We start from the raw sequence: 21,156 nt of genomic DNA, 5'->3' as shown, positions 1-21,156 counted from the left end.
TATGAACAGACCAATCACAAGTAATGAAATTGAAACTGTGATTAAAAATCTTCCAACAAACAAAAGTCCAGGACCAGATGGCCTCACAGGTGAATTCTGTCAAACATTTAGAGAACAGCTAGCATCCATCCTTTTCAAACTCTTCCAAAAACTTGCGGAGGAAGGAACACTCCCAAACTCACTCTATGAGGCCACCATCACCCTGATACCAAAATCAGACAAAGATACTACCAAAAAAGAAAATTACAGACCAATATCACTGCTGAATATAGATGCAAAAATCCTCAATGAAATACTAGCAAACAGAATCCAAGAACACATTAAATGGATCATACACCATGATCAAGTGGGATTTATCCCAGGGATGCAAGGATTCTTCAATATACGCAAATCAATCAATGTGATACACCACATTAGCAAATTGAAGAATAAAAAACATATGATCATCTCAATACATGCAGAAAAGCTTTTGTCAAAATTCAACACCCATTTATGATAAAAACTCTCCAGAAAGTGGGCATAGAGGGAACCTACCTCAACATAATAAAGGCCATGTACGACAAACCCACAGCAAACATCATTCTCAATGGTGAAAAACTGAAAGCATTTCCTCTAAGATCAGGAACAAGACAAGGATGTCCACTCTCACCACTATTATTCAACATAGTCTTGGAAGTCCTAGCCATGGCAATCAGAGAAGGAAAACAAATGAAAGGAATACAAATTGGAAAAGAAGTAAAACTGTCACTTTTGCAGATGACATGATACTATACATAGAGAATCCTAAAGATGCCACCAGAAAACTACTAGAGGTAATCAATGAATTTGGTAAAGTTGCAGGATACAAAATTAATGCACAGAAATATCTTGTATTCCTATACACTAATGATGAAAAATCTGAAAGAGAAATTAAGGAAACTCCCATTTACCACTGCAACAAAAAGAATAAAATACCTAGGAATAAACCTACTTAGGGAGACAAAAGACCTGTATGCAGGAAACTAAGACACTGATGAAAGAAATTAAAGATGATACCAACAGATGAAGAGATATACCATGTTCTTGGATTGGAAGAATCAATATTGTGAAAATGACTATACTACCCAAAGCAATCTACAGATTCAATGCAATCCCTATCAAATTACCAATGGCATTTTTTATGGAACTAGAACAAAAAGTCTTAAAATTTGTATGGAGACACAAAAGACCCTGAATAGCCAAAGCAGTCTTGAGGGAAAAAAACGGAGCTGGAGGAATTAGACTCCCTGACTTCAGATTATACTACAAAGCTACAGTAATCAAGACAATATGGTACTGGCACAAAAACAGAAACATAGATCAATGGAACAAGATAGAAAGCCCAGAGATAAACCCACACACCTACTGTCAACTAATCTATGACAAAGGAGGCAAGGATATACAATGGAGAAAAGACAGCCTCTTCAATAAGTGGTGCTGGGAAAACTGGACAGCTACATGTAAAAGACTGAAATTAGAACACTCCCTAACACCATACACAAAAATAAACTCAAAATGGATTAAAGACCTAAATGTAAGACCAGATACTATAAAACTCTTAGAGGAAAACATAGAAAGAACACTCTTTGACATAAATCACAGCAAGATCTTTTTTGATCCACCTCCTAGAGTAATGGAAATAAAAACAAAAATAAACAAATGGGACCTAATGAAACTTCAAATCTTTTGCACAGCAAAGGAAACCATAAACAAGATGAAAATACAACCCTCAATGGGAGAAAATATTTGCAAACGAATCAATGGACAAAGGATTAATCTCCAAAATATATAAACAGCTCATGCAGCTCAATATTAAAAAAACAAACAACCCAATCCAAAAAATGGGCAGAAGACTTAAATAGATATTTCTTCAAAGAAGGCATACAGATGGCCAAGAAGTACATGAAAAGCTGCTCAACATCACTAATTATTAGAGAAATGCAAATCAAAACTACAATGAGGTATCACCTCACACCAGTTAGAATGGGCATCATCAGAAAATCTACAAACAACAAATTCTGGCGAGGGTGTGGAGAAAAGGGTACCCTCTTGCACTGTTGGTGGGAATGTAAGTTCATACAGCCACTATGGAGAACAGTATGGAGGTTCCTTAAAAACCTAAATACAGAATTCCCATATGATCCAGCAATCCCACTACTGGGCATATACCCAGAGAAAACCATAATTCAAAAAGACACATGCATCCCAATGTTCATTGCAGCACTATTTACAATAGCCAGGTCATGGAAGCAACCTAAATGCCCATCGACAGATGAATGGGTAAAGAAGATGTGGTACATATATACAATGGAATATTACTCAGCCATAAAAAGGAACGAAATTGGGTCATTTGTTGAGACGTGGATGGATCTAGAGACTGTCATACAGAGTGAAGTAAGTCAGAAAGAGAAAAACAAATATCATATATTAACGCATATATGTGGAACCTAGAAAAATGGTACAGATGAACCGGTTTGCAGGGCAGAAATTGAGACACAGGTGTAGAGAACAAACGTATGGACACCAAGGGGGGAAAGCGGCTGGGGGGTGGGGGGTGTGTGTGATGAATTGGGCGATTGGGATTGACATGTATACCCTGATGTGTATCAAATTGATGACTAATAAGAGCCTGCTGTATAAAAAAATTCCAATGTATTTATGAATGTGGAATGGAAAAATTTGTTTTTTCAATCCTTATTGTAGTATATGGTAAAGCATTAGTTTTGTTTTAGTTGGGCTCTGTCTTCAAGGTCCCTTGTAAAATATTTTGTGTTACTTTCTTTACTTGAGTCCTTATGCCTCAGTTTTTGTTGAATAATAAATTATCTGTTATTGTAAACAATTTTAAAAAGTGGATGAAAAATCATTGATGTGTGTTTAAATGATGGAATATCTCAGAGTTGTTTAAGTGACTGAACTTCAGTTACTCTCATCAATCTGGATGAAATCTTAAAACTATAATGCTAAGTGAAAACAATAAGTCAAAGAAGGAAATAAACAGCGTATCTTTTTTTTTCAAGTTCAAAAAAAGCAAAAATAAGCATAGCAATAAATTAACATTATATAGAAAAGTGAGGGAATAATTTTGGGGGGATCGTATTTTCTTTGAAGTATAGTTGACTTACAATATTACCTTAGTTTCAGGTGTAGAACGTAGTGAACATAGTTTTTATAGATTATACTCCATTGCAAGTTATAAAATATTGACTATATTTCCTGTGATGTACAGTGTATCCGTGTAGCTTATTTATGTTATATATAGCAGTTTGTACCTCTTTTCTTTTTTTATTGAGCTAAAGTTGATGTACAATATTATGTCAGTTTCAGGTGTACAAGATAGTAATTCACAATTTTTAAAGGTTACACTCCATGTATAGTTATTATAAAATATTGATGGAATATTTTTTTTTAAATAGAGGTTAATGGCTACCTAGAACCCTAGAAGATGGCATTAGGAAGGAAGACACTTGATGGCATTGGGAGAGCATAGTACCCTTTTAAGAATTCATTTCTGAATCTTTTTTTAAAATATTTTATTTATTTATTTATTTATTTATTTATTTATTTATTTATTTGGTTGTACTGGGTCTTAGTTGTGGCCAGCGGGCTCCTTAGTTGCAGCTCTCAGGCTCCTCAGTTGTGGCTCACCAGCTTCTTAGTTGCAGCATGTGTGCTCCTTAGTTGCGGCTCGCTGGCTCCTTAGTTGCAGCACCTAGACTCCTTAATTGTGGCAGGTGGGCTCCTCAGTTGTGGTTCGCCGGGTCCTTAGTTGTGGCATGAGAACTCTTAGTTGCGGCATGCATGTGGGATCTAGTTCCCTGACCAGGAATCGAAGCCGGACCCCCTGCATTAGAAGTGTGGAGTCTTAACTACTGCACCACCAGGGAAGTCCCCTGAATCCTTTTAATCTTTTATGTTATATATCTATTATTCATATTTGAGAAAAGTGAAAAAATTTAAAAAGAAAGCAAAAAACAAATGGTAATATGAGGTTTAATTTTGGTGTTGATCAAGTTTAAAAAAAATTCTCCTGAATTATAAATATTTATACCAGGCCCTCACTGTACACTCCTCGTGAGTTAAGGATCCTCGTTTTGTTTACATTTCTGAGATGCTGCATTCTACGTCAGGTTGGCAGCATGGAAAAGGTGGCAAGAGAGCAAAGGTAGGGTCTTGTAGCTACTATGCCCTGTGCAAAGAAATACTATGCGTCAGCTCAAGATCAAGAAGCACATGACCGGGAAGATCCCACATGCCGCGGAGCGGCTGGGCCCGTGAGCCATGGCCGCTGAGCCTGCGCGTCCGGAGCCTGTGCTCCGCAACGGGAGAGGCCACAACAGTGAGAGGCCCGCATACCGCAAAAAAAAAAAAGAAGAAGCACATGAACAAAGAGGATCAGCATTAATCCCAGCCCCACCCCCTTTTTCCCTCCTTGGACACAAACCTTATGAGTATTTCAAATTGGTTTGGTAACCAATGCTTTTAAAGCTCACAGTTTGTTAGAATTATGAAAAAAGGAAGGCAAAATATTAATGCCATAAGAGTGATATCTCACACTCATCTAACTGGAGAGAGATTATTCATTCAAAAGGTGAACAACTTTCTAAGAGTGATTTGCTCTATATTTGCAGGTCTCAAAACTGAGCTGGATTGAGAAAAAAATGGCTGCTACTCTGTTTGGAAAAATACCATCCTCAACTGTACAAGAAGCTTTGCAAAATTTCCTTAAGGTATATTTTGTCTATCCATTATTTCAGTGTCAAACTGGCTCCTATCTGCACCAGGCTCTCCTACCCTTGCTGTCAAGGAAATCTTTCTCTTCTCCATTTGTTGATTTCTAACTGAAAGCCCAGACTGAGTCCTCATTTTGGCATGTCCAAACTACTTCTTAGATCATAGTTATGCCCTAGGTCCTGGGTGTGGCAGCCCTCACTGCCAAATCCAGTGTAGCTTTCCAGGTCGTGTGAATATGTGCAAAAGCATTCATGCCCTGATTATTAGACTTGGTCCTAAATACTCCTCATTATCCTAATATAGAACCAGTTTCATCTTAAAGAACTAAAAGTTGCCAAGAAGAGGAGGTATTTAAAAAGTCACTCTATGAATTGCAGACAGTTCTATGGAACATTTGTGGGGCATCAGACCAAACCAGTATTTTCATTCCTGTCTTAAAATGTACAATTGCTATGCTGATAAAACTCTAAATAGTAATGTGTGTGTATGCACACATGAAAATGTGTAATACATCCACCCATTTAACCAACTTCCTGTTGGGCTAATCTCTTCATCTTTCTCTGGAACCAATTATGGAATCTTATAGATACTAAGATTTTTTTTCTTTCACCACCTGCCTACTTCAGATTTGTGACAAAATCAGGCTCTGATTTTGGTAATTATCCAACATATTATACAGGCTAATATTTTTTGTTATATTTTAGGGATTGATTTTGTAGAACTGAGAGAGAGCTTAGAGATCATATAATCTAAGATGGCAAATATGTTGCATTGCACTTCTCTGAACAGTGAAAAAATAAGTATTCTAAAATCAAGCATGAGCCCAATGGAAAAAAGTATGGGAATACAAGTACAAGGGCTGTATGTTTCTTATTTTTTATTTAGTGTGATCTTTTTTGTTTTATAATAAAACAGGATCTCAGGAATGTAATTTTTTCCAGTGTCACACAATGGCAGATCAAAGATAGGAGTGCATTATCATCACTTCACCTTTTTTCTACCATTGAGAATTAGTTCTCCCATGTTAAATTTTACAAGAATAGAGATCATGGTGCATTTAAGATAAATGATTTATAAAAGGTGCTATGTTCATTAGCAAAAAAATTTATTTGAATTTGAAACCCATTTTTTCATAGTATCAAAGTTATAACTGGAGGGTCAGGTTTTCAGGACACTGCACAAAAGTTCTTAAGGTGCTTATGCACCTGAAGTATTACACAGATAAAAGTAGTAAGAGGCACAGTAATGTAAGGTAAGGATTGCAAACTCTAGAACCAGAGCACCTGGTTAAATCCCAGTTCTACTTCTTACTGGTGGATTAACACTGAGCAAGTACTTAATCTCTCTTTCTCTCTCTCAATTTAATCAGTAACATGGAGGTTATAGTTGTTGTTGTGAAGTTGTTGTGAACAACACTTCATAGTGTTGTTGTGAAGATTAAATGAGTTAATACAAGCAAATTGCTTAGAGAATGCCCAGCAACTCGTAAGTGCTCAATAAAAGCTCACAGAGTTTTAACTTCATTAAAATGTAAACACCTTGGCAGACCATCTTTGCGACCTCACCATTTAGTTATGACTTAGATTGTCTGAAATGCATTCCATGGTGTTTGTCAAGAGGGCGAGAAGGCATCAGGAATGCTTCTCCCTGTATTGACTGCAACACCTGAGGGTACTGAGGAGGCTAAGCCATGGAGGAACTAAGAAATCTGGGATGGGGAGGAGTGGAAAAGGAAGCAGCGCATACCTTGGATCCCACACCCCAGGAGAGTGGGCAACCCCCTGGTCCCAACAGGGAGTCACGTCATTGGAACCCAGACTGTAGAACTTCTGCACCCACTCCATGCCTCCAAAGAGTGTTCACAGAAATGAGTCCCCAGAACCATCCAGTTCAGTCCTATAGAGATCAAGAGCACTGGCTTTGGAATCAGACTGTTTGAGACCCGAACCTTTTCCTATATGTACGACATGGGCATGTTTATTTCTCCCAATCATAAATTTTTCATCTGTAAAGTAGGCATAATAATACCTACTTTATCTGGTTTTTGTGAAAGTTACATAAAATAATGCATGTAATTTTCTGGGCCCAGGGTCTAGCACATTAAATGCACTAACTGAAAATAAATGTTGCTATTATTTTGCTCATATAACAGGTGAAATCTGGTCCTCCACAGTCTCAAAGCATCTAGGGAGGTGGTTTTAGACCAGGAGTCATCTGTGAATTCCCTGCTGGAATTTTTTCAAGCTATAGCATTCTTCCCACCTCATCCGAAATTATGGCATGATTCCCTCGGTCAGTGGTTTTTAACCTTGTCTATACCTTAGAATCATCTGGAGAGCTTTAAAAAATGCCAGCCCAGGCCACAACCCAGACTAATTATTTCAGAATCTCTGAATATATTAAGGTATAGTTTATATACAATCAAATATACCCATTTTATGTGTAGTTCAGTGAAATTTGACAAATTTGTATACTCACATAACCATCTCCATTTCAACATATAGAACATTTCCATCACCCTAAAGGGCTATCTTTGCCCCTTTGCTGTCAGTTACCCCTGCCTCGTGCCCCAGGCAACCACTGATCTGCTTTCTGTCACTATAGCTTAGTTTGGCCTATTCTAAAATTTCGTATTAATGGAATCTTAGAGTTTGTACTTTGTGTGTGTCTGGCTTCTTTTGCTCAGCATAATGTTTTGAGATGCAGTCATTTTATTGAGGGTATCTGTAGTTCTTTTTGTTTGCCTAGTAATATTCTATCATATGGATATACCACAATTTGCTTATGCATTTACCTACTGGTGGATGTTTTAGTTGTTCCCAGCTTGGGGCTGTTATGAATAAAGCTTCTATGAACATTCATTTGCAAGCTTTTGTGTAGACATGTTTTAAATTTTCTTGGATAAATACCTAGGAGTGGAATTGTGGGGTCATATGGTAAGTGTTTTTAAAGCTTGATCAGCGTTTTTAAAGTTCTCAAGGTCCTTCATGTGCAGCCCATGGCATGGTTAAGAACCACTGGATCGGTGTGTGTAGTAAATGACAGGTGTGGCAATGTTGGCTACCCTGATGTCACTCACTGTTTGCAGTCACATGATCCCTGAGTCTTCCTTGGTGGTACCACCAGCTGCAGAGCTGTCTTCTGTGCCTTGATATGACAGAGGGCTGCTGTGCGAGGTTATGAGATGTTTTAAAAACAAAGCTAATTTATTCAGCAATGTTTATTAAGCACATACCTAGTCCAAATGAAGGGAACACAGAAATGACCAACACAGCTCCTGCCTCCATGGAACTTGGACAACCAACACGAAGTAAACAGGTACAGTATTCTCTGCCAGGTGTTATGACAGTGTTTTAAGAGCATAGCTAGAAACTGCCCCTTAACCAGAACATTCTGTTGAGTAACAATACCTTCCTTGTTATTCAGCTAAGGCCTTTGGCAAAGGTCAGGATCTGCTCCGTTTTAGGACTTAAGTGTTATTAGTAGCCTGCCTATGTTCCTTTGGACTTTTTTTTTTTTAACCATGAGTACAAAAAGAGATGTTCGGATTTATGATCATTCTAGTTAATTAGACATAAGTGTTAAGGTGTATATGCAGAATTAAAATGCCAACATTAAAGAAATAAGAAGCTGCTGTGTACATATGTTGGGGCAAGTTATCTAGATGGGATTTGTTCAGAACTGGGGCAACTACTGGACATAGAATGTACAATCGAATAAAGTTTACTCTAGGTCCTTTTTTTTCTTCCACTTATATTGAAGTCTAATTGGCATGCAGCACTATATAAGTTTAAGGTGTACAGCGTAATGATGTGACTTACATACATCACGAAATGATTATCACAGTAAGTTTAGTGAACGTCAGTCATCTCATGTAGACACAAAATTAAAGAAATAGAAAAAAAATATTTTCCTTGTGATGAGAACTCAAGATTTACTGTCTTAGCTTTCATATATAACATAAGCAGTGTTAATTATATTGATCCTGTTGTACATTACATCCCTAGTACTATCTATCTCATAACTGGAAGTTATAACTTTTGGCTGCCTTCATCCAATTCCTCTCCCCTCCCAACACCCTCACCCCCACCTCTGGTAACCACAAATCTGATCTCTTTCTCTATGTGTTTGTTTGTTTGTTTTTGAAGCATAATTGGCTTGCTACACTATGTTAGTTCCTGGTGCACAACATAGTGATTCAATATTTCTATACATTTCAAAATATCACCATGTTAAGTCTAGTTACCATCTGTCACCATACAAAGATATTACATAATTATTAACTATATTCCCCACACCATACATTTCATACCTGTGACTTATTTATTTTGTAAATATACAAAAATTGTGTTAGCGTGGCTCAAGAAATGCACTTAGTAAACTCAAAGAGTTACAATGGAAATAACCAGACAAGTAGAGAGGAAGTGGGAGGACCAGAACCCATCAGCACCATGGATGGCTCTACAGGACTTTCAAGACTCTGGCCAGGACTGGACTTCCTTCAGTCTGTCCGCAGCCTTGCTGTTTCACTAGTAGGTTCTAGGCCAGATCCACACGCTGTTCACCTCTGAAAGAGGTGCACCCAGTCTGGCTTCCCAACCCAAGAGACTTTGTCCTCCTCTTCCTCCCAGGACCCTTCTCTTTGGGGTTCTGTAGAGAGTAAATGGCCTTTACAAGGGATGTGCTCCTGTAAGGTGTTGGAACGCTCCTCAGCACCCTAGGTCTTGCTTTCCCCCCCATTAGTATCCATCTTTAAAATGGATGTATCCTTTGACTCAGCAATTCAACTTCCGGGAATCTCTCCTACACATGTAATCACATGCACACAAGCATATAGGAACAAGTATGTTCGCTGATCATTATTAGTAATAGTGAAAAATAAGTCTGAATGTCTAAGGGAGAATGCTTAATTTAATTATGGTATATGTGTCGTATGAAATGCAACTCTCAGAAACAATGAGGGAGATCTTGTATGTGAACACAAAAATGTATCTGTGGTATGTTGTGGGGAAAAAGTTTTGGACCAATAGGTAGGAAATGGTCCCACTAAAAAGTTTTTTTTCAAAAATCAGTTCCCTTTGGAGGGGGAGGGTTCCTCTACTTGGTAAAATGTCTGTAGGATGCATTTGTCAAACTGTTGGTAGTGGTTACCCCTGGGGGCTGAGATCGTAATTGAGAATAAGATTCTAACCGAGAAACTTTCACTTGTTAATTTTGGAAATGTCTGGATTGTTAGTGTGTTGTAAAACAAGCATATTTTTATAAATTTTTTAAAGTGTCCTTCTTTTGGGTTCTGTGTCCCTCTGTGTTGGGGGCCGGGTCAGGTTGGGAGTTTCCTTGCATAGACCTTTACAACAGCAAAACCTGGCTCCGATGCAAAGATTGACTTAGGTTCTAAGAAGAGCTCTCTAGGAGCAACACCATATACCTGGCGGAATTCTTATTTACCAGAGATAGAGAAAAGGAACTGGTACGTAAGACATTAGTAGATGAGGGGTAAAGTACCTTGATAATACCCACTTATTAAAATCTGCAAGGAGGTCTGCTACTTGGACTAGTTATTTTGAGCATCTGCGTTTTCTTTAAAAGAACTTGATGTGATGGACCTCAGTTATTATTCAGCTCATATGGAGTGTGTTGAGATCATAAGAAATCAAATATTAATGTAGTGGAAGATGCTTGCCATGTGATACCAGTCACGCTCTACTTGTGCTTCCCAAAGAGATTGTAAGGACATGTCCTGGGGAGAGTGTATCACCAGTTGTTTTGTCCCTGAAAGAAAAACCACAAAAGATAGAGAAGGGGAAGTGAGGAAGATGGTTATACAAAGGAATCCCAAAATCTTAAAGTATCTCATTGCTTTGTAAGGTTTATGACCACAGTAATAATTCTATTTTAATGGATAAGCTCAAAAGCTATATTTCTACCCAAAGGATACTTGAGCTAATAAAATGATTCACATGTGACACAACCATCCTAAATTCTTAGGGCAATTTGGTTAATGTCTGATTTATTGAAATATATCTTCTTTACTTATTGTTTTCGTATTTCTCTGTTATTCTCTTTTCTGTTTTCTCTGAAAATCAGGTCGAAGAACTACACCCTGGGTTTTCTAAGTCCAATTACATGTTCTTGGCCAAGGTAATGAAGACCACAGTTTTAAGATCACTTTGACTTCATTACACAAAAATGTGATTACGCTTCATGTTGATTATTTTTTCATTTCTAGTGTTATATTGATCTTGAACAAACAGATACTGCTGTGAAGTTCTGTGATATGGCAGTGTTGCTTCCTTGTGTTACCAAAGAGGTAAGTCCACACGGTGACAAGGAGCACTATTATTTTATTAGTACGATTCCAGCCTCAAATATGAACAACTGGCTTAGATACATCTGGAGTTTTTTGCTATCCTAAAACATTTTGACTTGGATTTAACGTGTACTATGACGTTTTAAAAATTGCTATAGGTAACCTTTCCCCAGGGGATCCCTTGTATCTTTAAGGAGCACACAAATCATGGGCTAGCGGGTAAAACATTGTGATGCATGTTAGGTGTTACACAGCAGGGAGTGGGAAGGGCCCCACGAGGAAGGGTGGAGGACAGCATAATTCTGGGGAGCTGGTGATTAAACTGGGGTGGGCAGCAAACAAGCTAGACAGGCTGCCGCCTTACAGCAGGAGGAGGCTCTGTGCAGTTGCCACTGCCAGTCCCCAGCGCACAGCAGGCTGTGGTTGTCCAAGGCCATGAAGAGGACTAAAAAATATGTACTAACATTTTCTTGGTCTTTGAACACCATTAATGAAAAAGAAGGTGTTGCATTGCTTCTTGCCTTTTTCCAGCTAATTCAGAATTCTGGATGTGCTGTAAGTTTTAGGAGTTTCACAGCATTAACAATTCGATCTGTGTTCCTGTGTACTGGAATTGCGGGAACAAAAGGAGATGAATAAATATTTTCCTGCTCCCTTCTCACAGCACATAAACATTATCAGCCTGTGAATCGCAACTGAATAGAAATGCCTCAGAAATACGTACTCCTCCTCTGCTCTGTTGGAGTAGTACAGGCTTCAGCGTTTGTTGTGATCTGGAACATAAACACGTAAGACATGCCCACTGCCCTCTAGGAGCTTGTAGCCTAGAAGGGAACATAAGGTATATATCCAAAGAAAGGGAGCTCAGAGTAGAAAGCATGAAGTGCTCAGAGAGGGACAAATAATTGGTTATGGACATATTGAAAAGGGGGAAATTATTTTCACCTGGAAGAGATCAGCTAGCATCAGAGGTGGACCTGGAAAGACGCATATAACGTGGAGGTGTGGGCGAAGCACGTCACGGGCCGTGAACAGAAGCACACAGGTGGAAAAGCAAAGGTTTGTTTGCCTGGAGTGGAAGGAGTATTCAGGGCAGTTATGGGAAATAAGTCTGGAAAAGGGAAGTGAAACAAGGCCTGCCCAGGACCTTCCAGGTTCAGGGATGCCTGTGTCTCTATACACGGCTCATCAGCAGCCACCTGCGCAAGGGCTTGGCCTGCTTCTATGTTTGGGATTTCCTACGGGGTTCATTATCCTTCTAACTCTAATCCCCAGTTGGCTCCATTGGTGAATAGGAAATATAAAACAGCACTCTTCATCTAAAAGACAGTTTGTGGAACTTTTTCGGCAGCGAACAGATTTTGTCCCTCTCGTTGCTTGCTCCGTGTTAGTGGTTGGGACCCTACTGTCTTTTACATCTCTCCTGAACGATGCCAGTTTGGGTTACATGCAGTCCTTTTAAACTGAGTGTCTGTGCATTCTTATTAGAATATGAGATTAAAATACAATATGATAGCGAGGTACCTGGTTTGATATGCAGATGTTTATGCATGACATTCAGTGCTCTCACAGGAGGGCTAATATTGACCAGCTTCAGGGTTTGATCCTTGGTCCCTAAGTCTTCTCTCCCCTTTCCTCCTCCCTACCTGCCAAACCTATCCTCCATGGCTTCAAATACTATGTGCCTGCGTCTCTAGACCTCTCCTCTGAGTCTGGACCTGATTATCCAACGTCCTGCTTGACATCTCCGCTTGGATGACTCACAGACATCTCACACTCAACTAGTCCTCAGGCCTTTGCAGCTGCTCTTCCTTCATCTGCCCCTCTTAGTAAATAGCACCTCCACCCACCCAGTTAGAAAAGCTGGGAATGATCCTTGACACATCCTTATCCCTCAGCCCCCAAACCCGGATGTCTACCCAGTCACCAAGTTCTCGTAGTTCTTCTTTTTATTTTTTTAATTTATTTATTTAAATTTACTCATTTTTGGCCGTGTTGGGTCTTCATTGCTGCATGCAGGTTTTGTCTAGTTGCAGCGAGCGGGGGGCTACTCTTCGTTGCGGTGCACGAGCTTCTCATCGCGGTGGCTTCTCTTTTTGCGGAACACCGGCTCTAGGCGTGCGGGCTTCAGTAGTTGCAGCACGCGGGCTCAGTAATTGTGGCTCGTGGGCTCTAGAGCACAGGCTCAGTAGTTGTGGCGCACGAGTTTAGTTGCTCCGTGGCATGAGGGATCTTCCCGGACCAGGGCTCGAACCTGTGTCCCCTGCATCGGCAGGCAGATTCTTAACCACTGCACCACCAGGGAAGCCCTCTCGTAGTTCTTCTAATACATGCCTTGAGACATCCAACTGCTCTCTCTCTCTCTCTCTCTCTCTCTCTCTCTCTCTCTCTCTCTCTCTCTCTCTCTCTGTCTCGCTCGCTCGCTCGCTCTCCACCCACCACTCCAAGCAGGGCACCACCCTCTTTCACCTGAGCTACGATCATGAGAGCCTCCCAACTGGTCTCACAGCTTCTTGCCCCCTGCCCAGTCATTCTTGGCTCCCAATATCACCCAAAGCCACAGATTAAACATAAACTTCGCATGTCACTTCCCTGCCTGAAAACCTTTTGCTTTTAGGATGAAGTTCAAAATTTTTAGCATGCCCTTCAGGGCTCTGATCTAGCGCCTACCAATCTCTTAAGCTTCATATGTTCCCCTCTCTCCCCTCCTCTACACTGTGTTCTTTCCCGCCTTGCGCCCTTGGGGCACAGTGTTCCCTCTTGGAAACATTCCCCTACAGACCCTCCATTCCCTTCACCAGCTTTATTCCTATTCATCCTTCAAGCCTCACCAGAAATGTCATTTCTTCAGGAAAGATTTCCTTGACACTCCCAGGCAAGAAAGTACCTCATACTTTTCCTTCATGTCATTTAGCACAGTTGTGATTATATAGTTATTTGTGCGGTTGGTTCATGAAAGCAGCAGCCAGGTGTGTCTCATTCACCACTCTGTTCCCAGTGCCAAATGTACTGCCTGGCATATAACAAGGACTCAGTAAGTCCTGGTAGGAAGACTCAGTAATAGTGCTAATAGTAATAATAAGTAGAACCGCTAATAAATGTAACTAAGAAAGCTGAGCAGTGTGGAACTATTTATGTAATAAGCAAAACAGCCTTAGCAAATATTTCCCACATTACTTATTTTTTCCAGTGATTTGTATTCCTAGCGGTTTTTTTTCAAGTGGTTAATGTACTGTCAGGAATATCTCAATTTCTTTTTCAGTTAGAAAATAGAATGAGGCAAGTTATCTATAGTACCCACTCTCTCTGTAAAGGTTTTCCAGGTTGAAGTATATCCCATTAGTGATTCTGCTGACCCACTTATTTATTTCCAAAATATCTAGCATTGGCCCTCATTACAGCGAAGGCAGCCCAGCCATCGGTTTTCTCTCCCTCCTGTGAACTTGCATAACATTTGTGCTTCTTTCTGTGGCACTCGTACCCTCTTCCTGGCATCGCAGTCATTTGTGAACGTGACTTCTGTCCTTATCAGGGAGCTTGGAGCTCATCATACTGCACTTAATATCGGGAATGTCAGCCCTTGGGCCTCTAGAGCCCAGATTCATGCACATAAGCCACTTTACAGTTCCAGAAGCTGAAATCACAGTATTTTATTATTCATGTGGACTTTTCTTGACCCTAGATAGGTAATGTCAGCTCCTGAGAAACATTCCTTCTTTTAAAATAAAAGGGATTCCTGTGTCTAAGGCAGTGTGAGAATGATCACTGAATGAAATAACAGCAACCTGGCAGCCTGAAAATTGTTTGCCTGAAGGAAGAGTCCAAGTGGTTGACTCAGAGCACACTGAGAAAGTGCAAATATAAAAAGCATTGTGTGATATGTTGTGCTACAATGAGGGATGTGCTAATCCAGTAAAGAAAAAAACTTTTAAAATTGTTATTTTGAAGTGACATTAATCGCTCTTCTAAGGCAAACAAACTCTTATTGGACAGTAAATACAATGTACCAGAAACAACCACAGGGAGAAGATGCCTCTGGGAGGGCAGAAAGTAAAGAACTTCTTTATATTTAGCAAGTGGTATAGTTGTCTTTGAAACTACCTGTAGTTTAAGTCCTGGGCTGCATTTCCAACCTGTTCTATAGATTGAGAATCATCACTCTCCTTAGTAACCACTCTTAATAATAAAATCCTAATTTTTTTTTTTTTTTTTTGGCTGCACCACGCAGCTTGTAGGTTCTTAGTTCCCCAACCAGGGATCGAACCCAGGGCCCCGGCAGTGAGAATGCCAAGTCCTGACCACTAGACCACCAGGGAATTCCCTAAAATCCTAATTCTACTTTAAATGTTCTATCTTAATTAAGACCTCATATTTGATTATCTTAATTAAGACATCGGTTTTTCAGGTAAGTTTAGAAAGTATAGTTAGTCCACAACTCTTCACCTGTCTTCCTGTTCTAGGGATGCTACAACTCAGAGGGGTGGCTGGATCACTTACCAAAATCCAGCAGTGTTGTCCAGGGTCTCATTTGTTAGAAATTCATATTTGCCTATTTCTTTCTGGTTTAAATGTATATCTTATGCATTAACTCATCTGTGCTATCCATGCCTGGAGAATTAATTCTTCCTATACAAAAAAAAAATAAAGTCTGAACAGACATTTCATGAATTATAGGCAGGCAATGTTACTCTGTTTACACCCTCCTATTTCTACTCTTTTGTCTCCTACCTTCTATTTATCTGCATTCGAAATATATATTTCTAAGCTTTCTCAGTATGTAATGGCCTTAGCTGTATTCTTTAAGTTGATCTTAAAAATACCTTAAAGAAATTTCTTAGCCTTCCTTGTAATTAATTTTCTTAAGATAACTGATGATGTAGCATCAGTTTGGGATCAGTTATTTTTAACCAGTATGCAGTCTAGTAAAGTTGATGTTTGATAAATCATTACCCAAACGCTTAGAGCATAATGATTTAATATAAATGAGTCTCTCTCTTATTTATCTCTGTAGCAGAGAGCATTGATGTATTTAATCAAAACATAATATTTTCTGACTCTTTCAGATCAAATAAATCTATGTTTTTGAATGTGTGTTTGAATGAGTGAAAAAAATTACCTTTATTCATTTATCTTGCAAATATGGTGATGCTCTGCCAGAGGCTTGGGATACAGTGAGAAAAAAAAAACAGATCCTGTCCTTGCCACCATGAATTCTGTAGTCTAGTGGAGAAGGCAGGCACTGAACAAGTAATAGCAATAAAGTGTGATGAGTGTAATAGAAATAAAAGTACAGAGATTTATGAGAAAATAAAACTGGGACTGCAACCTGGACCGGGGGCTAAGAAAGGCCTTCCTGAGGTTTTGATAGGTAACCTGAGATTCTAAGGAAATTAGAATTTAAACCCAATGGTTTAAATCTTTAAGACTTCCTTGGGTATGGGGGGCTTGTTAAAAATATGGATTCCTGTCCTTTTTCTAGAGAGAAAGAAGCTCTGCGCTGCAGAGAGTGATAACAGCAAACTCACTATCAATGTGACTCACTCAGGTTTCTGCTCTGCTGGCTTAGTGCTCAGACTGTCCCTGAGTAAGAAAACAGAGGAAGGCAGGTGGTAGCTGGGTTCTTGGCACTGCAACCACAGGAAATGATGACCTTTGAGGACATGGCTTTGGACTTTACTCAGAAAGAATGGGCCTGCTGGACCCATCTCAGGGGAAGCCGTACAGAGACATGATGCTAGAAAACATCAGTCATTGGGTCTCCCTTGGGTATGAGCTCTGAACATCAGATGTGACTTCCCAGTTGGTTCAAGGGGAAGAGCTGAGGTGGGGGAGGGAGAAGATTTGCCCAAGACCAGAGTCTAGGCTGGAAAGTCTTAAAAACTAGGACATAACTTCCCTGCAGAATATCTGCAGGAAGGAGCGATCTAATGTCACGATAAGTTCGTGAGGGTGAGGTCTGTTTCTCTACGTTAGAACTGATCGGCGAGTGGGGTAACTGAGGAATGCAGAACAATCTCATGACTTCAATTTGAGGTGAAAGTGTGCTGTCTCAGCAGAAAGGTTTGGATAGTTTGAATTTGGGGAAGAAAGGAGTAACCTGAGCTCACAACCAGAGTCTGGGTTCTTATAAGAGGACATTTGCATAAATATGGTCAAACATCAAGTGCTTGAAACATAATGAAGGCCTCAGAATTACTCAGATAACTATACAGTGGACATGCTGCAAAGGAGAAAACTCCTGTACCTGCAGGAGAGTCACACACCCTGTGAAAGTAACCAGTGTGGCAAAGACTTTAACTAGATGTTATCAATGAATGAATGAGCATAAAATTCATATGTAGCAGAATGGATAGATGAATGGATGTGGACAAACCTTTAACAGCCTCTCATCTCCTCAGTAGCAGAGATTTCACACTGGAAAGGGGTTCTCTGAATGTAATGAGAATGGGGAAATATTCACTCACAGCTCCACATTGACTCAACAAGTGTTAACTCACACTGGAGAGAAGCCCCGTAAATGTAACGAATGTGGGAAACACTTTAGCCAGAGAGCTACCTTTTGTTCACACCAGAGACAAACCCTTTGCGATCATTATGGAAATGCCTCCAGTAATAATTCATCCTTCAATTGACACAAGTGAATCACACTGCAGAGAAGCCATAAGAATATCATCTATGTGGTAAAGCCTTTAGCTGATGCTCTAACCTTAGCCGTGAAACAGCATACACCGGAGAGGAACCCTAGAGATGTAATGAATTTGGAGGAACCTTCAGTCCCAGCTCTAACCTTTATAGACACCAGCGAGTTCACACAGGGGAGAAACGCTGCAGCCTTCAGCCATCTCTCAAGCCTTGGTCTGCACAGAAAACTCAAATAGGAAGGGACGCAGCAAGTCTTTACCAGGAGGAGGAAGCCATTTGGGAAATAGCAGACAATTCGTGCTGGAGAAACAATTCAATGAAATAAACATGGGAAACCCATTACTCATAGAGCAGCACTCCAGGGCATGTGAGGACTTTTACTGTATCAGACACTCTCAGTGTCATGAATGAAATGATCTCGCCTTAGTCAGCCTTAAAGTTCTCACACTTGGGAGTTCCTTAAAGCCTCAAGTCAATGTAGAAATGCCTTCATCTGGATTTTATATAAGAAAATTCATACTCGTGGAAAAAAATACTCTATCAAGAAGAACCCTTTAGTACATAATTCAACATATATTTAGACTTCTGCCAAATGACATATTACTGAAAATAATACCATGTAAAGATGTAGAACTGTGATGCATTCTTAGAAAAGTTGAAGGCAGATTTTGGTGAGATGTAATAAACAATGTGATAACCCCTCTTCAGTAGATTGATAAGAGTTGATGAAAAATCTAATACATGGGTATTTGTCTTTAAAAAAATCATGAAACATTATGGTGAGTAATTGAGGCATTTTCCTTTACTGCTTCGCTGTTGATCAGCTGATCGGTTTCAATTTTGTACGCAGCTCTAAACGTATTTACAAGGACATTGTTTAATCAGAAAATACATTTTAATGTAACGGAAAAAACGTAGAATACAAAACATGTGTTCTAATTATTCTATTTGTGTTTAAATATGTACGCACATGGCAAGGGTGAATGGAAACATGGACCAATAAGCACAGTTTATAAGTGATTCAAATATCCCAGGTGATACTGATGCGGGTGGTATACATACCATATTTTATTAAATAGAAATAGAAAGATAAATAGAAAGGCTTGGAGTTGAGAAATATGTGAAAAAGCACTGTATCAAGTGTACAATATTGCTGAAACGTTGAGTTCTTGAGAGAAGAGATGAGAGCCTTGTATACCTTTTTCTTAAAAGCAAGAGAAAAGCATTAGAGGGTCTTAAGCAGCAAGTAACACAATGAGATTTTTAGAAGGACACAATAGCTACCATGTGGAGATTGACTTGGATGGGAGGGGATCAAAATTGGAAGTTGGAATACCATTTAGATGACTTCTGCAATGACACAAACATGAGGTGATGACCTGGACCAAGATGATGGCAGCGAGGAGTGAAGAGATGAGGACTGATCCAACAGATTTGTAGGTAGTATTGTCTACAGGACTTGGATATCAAAGATGGAGGACTCAAGAATGACATCTCTGTTTCTGGCATGGGAACCTGACCAGGGCAGGTGGCAGTACCCTTTACGGACACAGGGAATATTGGAGAACCAGATTTGGTAGACAAGGAGAGTTCAGTTTTGGACATTTGGAGTTTGTGTTTGTGAGATTTTCAGATCCATTAAGTGATTGAATATTTGGCATATATATGTCTGAAACCACAAGTATGGCAGAGATCATCCAGAGAGGTTAAGTAGTGTGTGAAAAGCAGAGGGCAGAGGATCAACCCTGAGAAACTCCAGTGTAATGGGAGGAAAAGAAACCTACAAATGAGATTGAAAGAAGTGGCCAAAGATGACAGGACTCCAGAATCCAAGGGACGGTGGAAGTGGTCAACTCTGTCAGACACTCTAGGGAAGTCAAGACTGTAATGAGCAGATGAAGTTAATGATGCCTATGTCATTGGTGATCTTAACCCAGACTGCTTCAGTGGAACAGTATAGGAGGCAACAGAGCGCAGAGCACTAGAGGTGAGACAATCCAGTCAGTACGTGCAGACACTGCTCCAATAATTTGATGGGAAAGAGAGGAGAGATGTAAGGTAGAAGTTAAAGCTGTGCTTGAATTGAGAAATAGTTCGGTTTTGGATGGAAAATCTAGGAGCATTTTTTTTTTTTTTTTTTGCGGTACGTGGGCCTCTCACTGTTGTGGCCTCTCCCATTGCAGAGCACAGGCTCCGGACACGCAGGCTCAGCGGCCGTGGCTCACGGGCCCAGCCGCTCCGCGGCATGTGGGATCTTCCCAGACCGGGGCACGAACCCGTGTCCCGTGCATCGACAGGCGGACTCTCAACCACTGCGCCACCAGGGAAGCCCTGGGAGCATATTTATAATAGTAATGAGAAAGAGCCAGCAAAGAAGGAAGGGTTCAAGAAAGACTAGAGAGGGGGGAGATAACTGATAGAATTAGGTCACCAGGAATCCGGAGACGGTGGGATCCAAAGCACATTAAGGTCCTGTCCTTTTGTCACGGGCTAGATAGAGGAATTGATGGGTTTGTGGGTTTGTAGATTTGTAGTGAACCAGGGTAAGTGCCCCAGGGGAGAAAGCGTTTTAGTCTTTGAGTGAGAGTAGGCGGGTGTTGAACCTAAGGTGGGTAGAAAATAAGTCAAAGCAGGAAAAAGCTGATGGAGAACAAGAAGGAAAAAATCACTCCATGAGCCTATTGAAGGTTGAAAATTTGATGTATTGAGCGTAATTGGATAAATGACCCCAAAAGATAGGCAGTGTTCAGAGAACAGGATGCCTGTTTCAGAGGTGGAGCAGTTTTAGGTCTGACACAGCCCAGGGTGCACTCGCGGGGGTGGTGGGGAAAATGAGGAGACACCCTTCTAAAAGGCTGGGATACACGGGCCATGGGAACAGTGAAGTCTCCAAAAGTGGTGGCAGAACTCAGTGTGGAGACCAAGGCACCAAAGTCATAAAAAATAAAAGTAAAAGGAGAGTGACCAGGAGTTTGTTAACAGCTATAAGAAATGGTCGAGAGCAATTATCCTCTACCATTGGCTCTAACCACTCCCTCATCCTCTTCCCGAGCCCCTCAGAAATATTCTTTTAGCAAATACATTGCTGGTTATGCAGAAATGACTTCAAATCAAGCCTTCTAACAGGGGTTCCAGGGAGCTCTGTCTGGGAAAAAGGAGGAGTGTGAGGTTGAGTCAGGGAAGAGAGACTTGAGAAGAGCGGTTTTGGGGTGACCGAAGAGGATTCATGGTCTGAAGGGGGTACATTTTGGGCAGTGACAGAGGAAAGCTTGACTGGAGGTGCTGGTTTTAGTTGGTGGGGGTTTTTTTTAAGCTAAAAGGCACTGCCAGTGTCCTCTATCCATTAAAAAAGTAAATTAGGGCTTCCCTGGTGGCGCAGTGGTTGAGAGTCCGCCTGCCGATGCAGCGGACGTGGGTTCGTGCCCCGGTCCGGGAAGATCCCACATGCCGCG

The 21,156-nt window shown here is 40.4% G+C and overlaps 1 protein-coding gene across 2 annotated transcripts in view; it reads left to right on the top strand.

Moving 5' to 3' along the window:
• Positions 1-21,156, top strand: part of RMDN2 (regulator of microtubule dynamics 2) — a 57,492-nt gene that overhangs the window by 34,624 nt on the left and 1,712 nt on the right. For both annotated transcript variants that reach the window (XM_081254055.1, XM_081254054.1), the window contains exons 8-10: positions 4,650-4,748; positions 10,840-10,893; positions 10,982-11,062. In XM_081254055.1, the coding sequence (XP_081110181.1) occupies positions 4,650-4,748; positions 10,840-10,893; positions 10,982-11,062 (234 nt within the window). The remainder of the gene's footprint in view (positions 1-4,649; positions 4,749-10,839; positions 10,894-10,981; positions 11,063-21,156) is intronic.

Source organism: Mesoplodon bidens, assembly GCF_964165515.1.
Source record: "Mesoplodon bidens genome assembly, chromosome: 14".
Classification (NCBI taxonomy): domain Eukaryota; kingdom Metazoa; phylum Chordata; class Mammalia; order Artiodactyla; family Ziphiidae; genus Mesoplodon; species Mesoplodon bidens.
This window is presented reverse-complemented; position numbering and strand designations above follow the sequence as displayed.